Source organism: Strix uralensis, chromosome 1, assembly GCF_047716275.1.
Source record: "Strix uralensis isolate ZFMK-TIS-50842 chromosome 1, bStrUra1, whole genome shotgun sequence".
NCBI classification, from domain to species: Eukaryota; Metazoa; Chordata; class Aves; order Strigiformes; family Strigidae; genus Strix; species Strix uralensis.
The window spans coordinates 161,921,371-161,930,815 of record NC_133972.1 but is presented as its reverse complement, the minus strand read 5'-3'; the positions used below and the strand labels follow the sequence as shown (position 1 = coordinate 161,930,815).

At 44.4% G+C, this 9,445-nt stretch overlaps 1 protein-coding gene across 2 annotated transcripts; it reads left to right on the top strand.

Annotated features, from left to right (window-relative positions):
- Nucleotides 1-356: 356 nt before the first annotated feature.
- On the top strand, nt 357-8,799 carry C1H8orf76 (chromosome 1 C8orf76 homolog). 2 transcript variants are annotated; one of them, XM_074887397.1, is made up of 6 exons: nt 358-636; nt 738-833; nt 3,424-3,567; nt 4,348-4,865; nt 7,172-7,304; nt 8,459-8,799. In XM_074887397.1, the coding sequence occupies exons 1-6, from the start codon at nt 373-375 to the stop codon at nt 8,663-8,665; spliced, it is 1,362 nt and encodes a 453-aa protein (XP_074743498.1). In that variant the 5' UTR covers nt 358-372; the 3' UTR covers nt 8,666-8,799. The 2 variants fall into 2 exon arrangements, with proteins under 2 accessions (XP_074743506.1, XP_074743498.1); XM_074887405.1 differs by lacking the exon at nt 3,424-3,567 and having other exon boundaries at nt 357-636.
- Nucleotides 8,800-9,445: the final 646 nt, after the last annotated feature.

The window sequence follows — 9,445 nt, the reverse complement described above, 5'->3', positions numbered from 1 at the left end:
GCCCTGCTGCCTGTCCAGGAGCGCAAACCGCCCCCGTTTACCGCCCCCCTCCTAACACCAACGGGCAAATGCCAGAAACCGGGAGTCAGCCACACGCTGCCCTGAGGCCGGGCCTTCCTCTGCTCTTGCTTAGCTCGGCAGGCTCGCCCCTGGCAAGGCCGGCGGCGCCCGGGCTGCCACCGCTCCCGTTTCCAGCCAGTGCCCCGGCCGGCTCTCACCTCCAGCCCGTGCGGCGGGGGAGGACACGAGGCCTCCTCGGGACGCTTGTCCCGGGCACACCGCGGGCGGGGCCGGAGGGAGCCGGGCACGGCGGGCGGGACTACAGCTCCCGGCGGGCCGCGCGCCTCAGCCCCTCACACCGCGCTGCCTAAGATGGCCGCCACGCCCGCGGCCCGCGCCGCCCCTCACTCGGTGCTTCCCGGCGGCTCGACTCGGCCGCGCCGCCGACCTCGGCGGACCTCCCGGCGCGGCGGCCCGGCAGGGGGCGCGCTGCGCGGGCTTCGGCCCGAGCGGAGCGCGGCGATGGAGCCGGTGCTGGGCTGGCAGTTCGAGGAGTCCCTCTTCGGCCCGAGCCGGGAGCGCGGCCCGGGCGGCGGGGCCGAGCCGCCCTGCGGCGCCAAGCACTGCGAGCCCCTTGTGAGGAGCCGGGGGCGGCGGGCGGGCCTGGCGGGAGCGGCCGGAGTGGCGGCCTGGGGGCGGCCTCAGCCCCCCCTGACGGGTTTGTGCTGTGCCCGCAGTGGTTTCGCAGCGAGGCGGACGGCGGGGAAGGCGCCGGCGAGCTAACGGTCAGCAAGTTCCGGGCGGACTGGGCCTACCGGCAGCAGGAGTTTGAGGTATTTCCAGGGCTCTCACACGGCCTGGGGTCTGGGTCGAGCCTGTGCCCTGGTGGGTGGAAGCTGTGGGGATATAAACTGGGCTGAGCCTGTAGTCCCCGGTGTGCTGAGGAAATGTGTATGTCTATATAAAAGCCTCCCAGCTGAGCCATGGCCTGAAGGTGCTAGAGTCAGTGGCAGGGTTACATCCAGCTTGATGGCTCCTCGTTTGTGCTGAAAGCATGACTGGCCCACGGGCAGGTGTGGTGACCTGGTGAAGAGCTGTCCTGCTGGCTGAGCTGCAGCCAGGCCACGATGGGCAACAGTGTTCTGGCAGGCTCCCCCAGCCAGATGTCATCTTCCCAGGAGTCAGTGTGAAGTCAATGTAAACTGGCCAGAAATGCTGTTCTGCACCTGGAGCTGATCCAGATCAGGCTTGCCCATCTGAGCAGTTCAGTGGTGAGCAGAGCTGGTGTTTGTGGCCATGAAAGTCATAGTCAGCCAGAGGTAAGCGTGTGGATTTCTCTGCTCCTGGGGATAATACCATGTCCCACAAAGACCGTCGTATCTCTTGTCAACCACCTGGCTGCCGCTCACCTTTCTCAGAGCTCCCCCTGGTGTCAGGTGAAAGCTGACTGTAGTTGTCAAGCTCCTGACAATTGGCTTATGAGCCGCCTCATGAATTGCCCCACCGCTCTGTTGCCTCCCCTCGCTCTGGATGGCTGGTTGTGCCTTTGGGGTGCGTTTACGTTTCTGTTTCTGCTCTTGCCTGATGTAGTCCTAGATCCTGTCCTCACTGTCTACTTCCTGAGCCTCATTTCTGATCACCGATGCTCTCCTGCCTCTATAGTCCTAGTTGCAGGATCCAGTCTTTTGTTACCTTGTTTCCTGGTGGAAACCAGCCACTTCTGCCCTTGTTTCAACTGTAATAGCTTCTTGTTCCAGGCTATATGGTTTGCATTACAGGCTCCCTGATTTCAAAGCCCTCAGGCGAACTACTGACTCCACTCCTTCTGCCTTGCCTGTTGGATTTGTGGATCTTTTTGTGTCTCAGCTGGCACTGACTTCTGCTTTTTAATGTTATACGAGTGCTACTGCTGCCTTGTCTATACACGACAGATGCTTATCAGTCTCAGTTGAGACACCCTGAATGGATTCATTAAAGTGTGCTGAGAAGAAAGATGCCTCAGACTGTGGTCAGACATGGCTGCTGATCCTCAGGAAGAGCAGATTACTCCTTGCTGTGTGCTGTGGTGTCCTCTCAGGGGAGAATGACACCCCCTCAGATCTCCTAGTGGAACAGACCGTTGGTTCCTAACCCATTTCTGTCATGATGATCCATGTTAAAAATGTCTAGTCTTCAGTCTTATTGCTAGCCTGGACCACTGTGACAGGTCCAGAACTAGATTGCACATAAAATTACAGATTTGAGAGCACTGACCTTAGAAAGGGGACTGGAAATAAGTAAATGGGGGTAGTAATCTCTTCACTTGTGAATACTTTTTTATGTCAGCCTAGGCCCCGTGATAGGAAATGCCACGGACAGCAGTGATCTAAGCTGTGCCCATTTTTAAGATACAGGTTCCTGTAGAATCTACTTGGGATTCGTAATGCCTGATTCTTGCCAGGTTATATCACTTTGTCACATTAGAAGGCAAACAGGGGTGTCTTGCAATCCTCCTGTGATCCATTTTCACCAGTGGCTGCTGGACTCTCTGGGCAGAAGGGAGCTCTCTCTTTTGGTCGAGAAGGAATGCAAGCTTAACACCAGGGAAGAAAAATATTTCAGCCATTTTGCTAGGAAGTATTTAGGGTACGTCGCCTGGAAGCTCTTTGTGTTAGAACCATTCAAGTTTGCAAGGAATAATTAAATATTCATTGTGAGAGATGGGAGAATAAGCACTGCTCTTTAGTCTTCTGGTCTGAGCACTCACATGAAGGGGGAGGAACCAAGATTCCAGTCTTAGCTTCACTGAATATGTAATTTAATGTATTTAAATGTTAATTGGAGTCCTGGTGAGCGCCCTGAGCATTAAGCTACTGTCTTTTTCCTTAACCCAATTAATATTTAATTATTTCGTGCAAATTAGAGCCATGCTACAGGAATGATGGAGATTCACCTTCCTTGCGGTATTCTCCAACTTGCTGATTATTAATGTGAGGTGAGGTACCTGCAGGTTCAAACCTTCCTGTGGACAATGTGATGGATTTGAAACAAGGTCTTCCAAATTTAGGTTGAGTGCTCTGATCATTGAGTTGGTGGCTGGGGGAAATATGTCTTGTGTCACATATTGCCCAGGTCGGTAGATGATCCCTTTTGGATCAGGCCTGGTGAGGGAGAGGTGGACTGGTGTGTAGTAAATCCTGCCAGGCTTAAACACGAGTTAGGATTGAGGTTGCTCATCACTGTCTAGATTTGGCTGTGTAGTACCCGGGCCCTCGTCTGTTGCTGGCATAGGTGATAGCTGAGTCTGGAGAAATGAAAATGTGGACTTCAGCTCCTGAATTCCCTTTGTGACTGTAGTCATAAACAAAACATACTGTCAGGCTTGCCTTTAAATGAAAATCTCTCACTGTTTTGTTTGGCTTTTCTTTTTGTCGACACTACTAGAAAGCCCTGTGTGAATACTCAAACTGCTTACTACTCTTACCTCCCAGTAACATTGCAATGAGACGAGATGTCCAAGAGGGCCAGGCCCGGTGTTTATCTCGCTTAGGAAGGCACAAGGAGGCTCTGGATATTGCAGAAAAAATGGTAAATAATGCAATCCTTCTTTTAGGTTTTGAACATGAAAATATTGCCAGTAGTTCTTTTATATGGACCATTTTCTGGAAAAATAATCTTCATGTGTATAATCCTTCAGGATGTTCAGTGCTCAGAGTATTTGGTAAACAGAGGGTAACTGTCACTGCAGATATAATCACTCTTTAGAAATCAGAACACCCTGTACCACAATGAGCTCCCTGTGCAGGGAGGCTGCTAGTCCTGGAAGGGACTAAATATCATGCTCTGCCAGGCAGAATTAATGTAATGTAATAGGAATTATAAGAAAGGGGATAAATGAATGCTTAAATCTTTCCACTATGAAAGTGACAGTTCAAAACTCCCTTTTATTTCCATATACTCGCTGCCAAACTCTCACCAAGAAGAGCATCTAACCACAAACTGGGTTTTTCCCATAAAGGAAAAAGACCAGAGGCTCTGAAGTCTGCTAGAGTTTTACTGCTGCTGTTTATTTTATATAAAAGGTGTTTATACTACAAAGAAGGGTAGCTGTATAAAACTCTGAAGGCAAATAAACAAATGACAGCATTTGGGCCTTGCCTTTCAGACTGGGACAGGGCAGCTAGAGGGAATGCTGTCAGCTTGATCGTGCATGATCTCTATCATGTTGTATCATTTAAAATTAGGAGCACAATTGAACAATTACCTTTAGTGATATATGTGTGTCATTATTCAGGGAGACATTTTCTTAGGCTCTGAAGGATGATTCTGTTCTACTCCTGGTTTTAATCTATTATCTTTTGTTTCTAGAGAAACAGTGCTACTAACACAGATCACTTAACGACGGTTCTCAACCTGCAGTTTGCCGTTTACCAGGGTCTGGAAAATGTAGAAAAAAAGATCACATGTCTGCAGCAACTGATCTGCTTACATCCTTTCAACCCTTGGTACTGGAAGTTACTTGCTGAAGTTTATATGAGCCTTTTACAGAGCTTGTCTCCATTAGTTATTCCAGAAACAAATCTAAATCAGTCTGAAGAGGTTAGTGTAAGGGCTGGTAGTTTCAAAACATCAAATGGAAGAGAGATTAATTTGCAGCCTCACAGATCAGACAGCCAGAAAGAAGGCCCTTGGTCCGTCCTTGCTACAGAAACCAAGAGCGAGAATACAGTGACTTGTAGCAGCAGCCAAGCTGTAAAAGAATTCCTCTGCACTTCAGAAGAACTGGAAAGGACGGACGAAGGGAAACACACAGCCTCTGAGTCCTGGGAGCAGAACATGTTGAAGAAAGTTGGGATAAAGGCATGTGCCTCGTTTATTAGAGCAAGGTAACTAAATGTATTATTGGAATAATGTTAACTTCACCCGATTGAGAACAATTTAAAGCATATTCTTCCCAGCCTTAATATTTTCAGTTTACATTTTCAATTAAATGTTTATTTTGGCATTGGCAACGCTAACTTAGAAGCACTCTGCTATTGCTTCAGATCTAAAAAACAAAATCCACAGCATGCTAGCTGTGAACAACCTCAATCTGAGTGAAAAGAGTAAACCAGTGTCACGTGCTGTTGAGAAGTAAAGCATTTTTTAATGACCTTATTATATGAATCTTTTCAAGTGATTATATACAAAAGGGCTTGTTCTTCAACAAATGCTTCTGTTAGAGCATGGCTGTTTCCTGGTTTGGTATTAAAGATGCAGCAGCAGAAGTGCCCCAAAGGGAAGGCTAGCTAGTCTTCCTTCTGCGAGTGCCACCTGTCTTATTTGCTTGAAGCCTCATGCTTGAGCGAAAATGTATTTTATAATAATACCCCAATCTGCATAATGGATGAGGTTGAAAAATGAACTCTGTGACAGCTGATTGACAGGGCTGCATTAAAATGCTCTTTCCTTTTCTTCCCTCTCTTCCTAAAACTCTTGCACACAACAAAAATCCCCAAACCATAATCTTTCAAAGAGATAATTAGGAACTGGTTTTGTTAAAACAGTCTTGGATTTTTTCCCCCCTCTTGCCTCTCAGTAATGTATTAGTCACTGAGCGTATTTAAAGCCATTTTATGAACTTCCACAAATGTTGACAGAGAACACCTGTTAGGGCAAGATTTAAGAAATGTAAAAAAAAGATATAGTAGCTTCTAACTGTACTCAGGCTAAGAGATGGTGGCTGTAATTGCTACTTGGGAGAAGTTAATAAATTTAGTACTGATATTGAATATTAAAGCTACATTCATATTAAAATAATCTGTGTTGCTTGTTTCGGTGTGTATAGTTCAGCATTGAGACAGTTAAAAATTGTGGTATTTGCTTGCTTGGCTGCACAGTTTCACAAAATGTTATTGTGGTTTATATTTGCAGATACGCTTGTCCAGGGTAAACTTCTCCCCTGCTCAGGGCTTATGCATTAAATAGGTTGTCTAATATTTTCAGGTCTGTTGGATTTTAAGTGAGTTGTGAATGTTGCATAAACATGTACAGGGTAAATTGCACCTGGAAAAGGGATGTTGGTATTGCTTTTTGTAGGAAATAAGGTTCTGTGTTAAAGCATCATGAACTCTTCTAGTTTTGTCAATCAAAAAAAAAATTGGAGAAATGGTTTTGTTTAATTTTCATTCTTTTTTACATTATGTTGATGCAAATTTTGAAACAAAAATGCTTTACAAATTAAAAATACTTTCCATTTTTACTTTGAATTTCCCAGTCAAAACTTCATTGAATTTACAAATGGTTTGTTGGCTCAGACTTATAAATTTTGATGTTTATAATGTTCAAATGAAAACTTTAATCTAAGATCTTCTCTTCATAAAAATACACTCCTTTATTGTAACACCTGCTTCATTTAACTTTGGTAAATGTGATAAAATTTGTTGTCCTTTATGCATAAAGCTTGAGTTAAACATAGTTTCAGTAACGATACTGCTAAGTTCTAGTGGTCTCTTGGTTGAATATACTTAGATATTTCCTCTGCTGATGTGTTTTACAGTCCTTGTGTGAGGAGGATTCTGGAAACTGCCACTGCTCTCTCTTCTCTGGTTGAGCAGTTGGGGATGGGGTCCTTCTGTGACATGAAGCCATGTTGTGAGCACAGTGTCTTAACCTTCACCAAATCATGGTGGTGACTTCTGGGGCACTGCCTTGAACATAAAACTGTGGTGAGAGCTGTTAGAAAATATTCCAGGGTCGGCCTTTGTGGGGAGGATGTTTAAGATTTGTCTAAAACCCCAGAATTTGTAGCTTTTCAGGTTACAATCACTGCCATAAGCAAAAATGCACTGCTGTCTTGTTAGGCCTTAATAAGGATGTGGGACACCTGATGTACTGGAGTTAATGCTAGCAGATCCAAGCTTCACTTTTAAATTGTGTGATGAATACATGGAGAGAAAAATGTTTGCACAGAGCAACCAGAGATACTTGACACGTTGTTTTTCAAAAGTACTTCTCAGTACTTCTGCTGTAGCATGGGTATACCATACCCATAGTAGATTGATACAGATGTATTCACTTCTTTGCAGTTTTTGCAGTTGGCAAAAGTCAGGTAGAAAAGCTGGTTTTAAGTATTACATTTTGGTTGGTTTTAGGTTTGCTGACTTACTCTTTTGCCAGCTGTGCCTTTTTTGAACTACCTTTTTTGTTTCAGGCTTTTACTTCAGCTTACCCAATTACAACAGTCGTCCTTTGCGCTAGAAAATAACATACAAGGTCAAAAAGAGATTGATGACAAAGTGGCACGACTTGGTTTCAATGAAAACTCCTTGCTGTTGATGACCAAGGTAAGGGGATGTTTCACAGTGTGCAAGTTCTCAGGTATACGTAGGCTGGTTGAGGTACCTGAGCCAGTTCAGGCACAAAGTCCTGTCTGTAAGGGTGACACTCCCCTCAGCTAATTAACTGTGCCAGGAAACAAGATAAATTAGCTGGGGCCAGTTGCCCTCGTAGTGCATTATCTGGAACTGACCGTGATAGCTATATAGCACTGGCTGTGTCATGCAGGTGTATTTCTGTTCTGCTGAGATTCTCCTTTCGGGAATGTTCAGGGTTGTTAAGTTTCTCACTGGACGTGTATTTGCAGATGCATCATCACTGTGCGTTTCCTGGGATGCAGATTTTTATCTCAGGAATTTTAGATGCCACAAAGTGAATCACAAGTATGAAATAGAAGTGGAGATTACTTTGATGGCCACAGCAGTATAAAACGCTTCCAGAAAAAGTATTGAACATTTTCAGAAAAAGCCAGAGATGTCCTTTTACATGATTTCTTTGTCCTGTTTGATGTACTGGATTCTATTTTTAAAGAAATACAAAGGAGGAGAGTAACATTGCATGACTTGATTCATAGAGATTAAACATTTTTAGTGCTATTTATAGAGTTTCTGACTTTTATTTTAAGGAATAAAAGGAAGCTAGCGAGATTCTAACTTCCGCCGTCAGTATTACAGCTTTAAGTTAGTGAGCGCCACGCCGTTGCCAGGGCGGCGGGCAGTCGTGTGGGATTTCACCCGTAAGAGGGCAGCAGCATGCAGACTATCTCAGGTTTTGGGAAGCTTGGAAAAGAAACTTCTCTCCTTGCTTCCCTTGGTCCGACACTCCCCAGGAGTTCGGCGTTGGTGCCTTTGCAAGGTGAGCACTGAATGCAGACTTGGTGTTGAGAGTTCCGCTGGCACTCAGAGAGTAAAAATCCCCCTGCACAAGCGTAGCCAGAAGCTGGGCGGGGTTGTGCAGCTCTGAAGGTTGGGCACTCGGTGTTCTGTGGTTATTGAAGAGTGCAACAGGCAGGCAACTTGATCGTGACTTGGAAGCTTCTCCTGGATGGCATGTGGTTCATGTGTCAAGGGCTTTTCTTGTAAAAATCTGTTATTAATGTCATATTTGCTGTTTTCTCTGCAAGTTATTTTCTCGTTTCTCATCTTTCTTACTGTGTTTGCAGGTTATGGGGCAGGATCTCATACCAGAAAAACTAAAAGAGGAATTTCAGGGCGAGGTAAAATGCATAGGCCCTTCAGCGCTGTCATCAGTGGTAACTGCGTCAGCCACAGAATTTGAAATCAAATGGTTTGGTAATCTCCAAGATGATTTATGTCACTTGGATAGACAATTCTGTTCAGATATATATCTCCTACCTTTGGCAACTTAAAGGTTTTGTTGTATTTATTCTCATATCTCCAAATGATTATGGAATTATATATGCAATAAAGTTCATATTACATTTTTAAAGAATTCTTATTGTATGTATTTTAAGAATATATATAAATGTCTGCATTTAAACTCTTAACATCTCATAATTTTCTTTGATTTGTTTGTATTAAAATAATAATGAATCCAGTATAAAATCGAGCTTTCAGTACAACTTTCAGAGGTAGCTTTCCATCATAAACCTCACCATGTTGTGCTTGAAGCGCCTGTGATTTTTTTGAGGCGTGCGATGTTGGTGGGATGGAAGGCTTCCTTTATGATGTCCGGTTTGAAAGTTTCTTGGTATCAAATTCTACGTTGTTGCATTTAGAACCGTGGAATTAGCAGTTTTTTAAATTATTTTTAAAAATATTTCTTGATTAATTGATGTTATGGTGATTTCCTGTTCAGAGATGGATAGTTAGAGATCTTAAATATATTTATCCTGGAAAATTGTCAATAATTCTATATGTTTTAGGAAAAAAATATCAGTGGTAAATATTTAACTTAAAACTGGAAGGAGATTTTCTTTCTTCAAAGGTAAGTGTTTTTCTCAGGCATAGAACTAGCTATAGTCTTGTCTGCTCCCTCGCTAAGCGCACTGGAGAAAAACTGTCAAGGTTGTTTATATGTACTGAAGAGTGTTTAGTCAGATCACATCCTTTGTAAAACCCTGCAAGGAAGAAAATCTTTGCTGTGAAAGCTGGCAGTGCTGTTTCTGCATCATACAGCTCCTTATGTT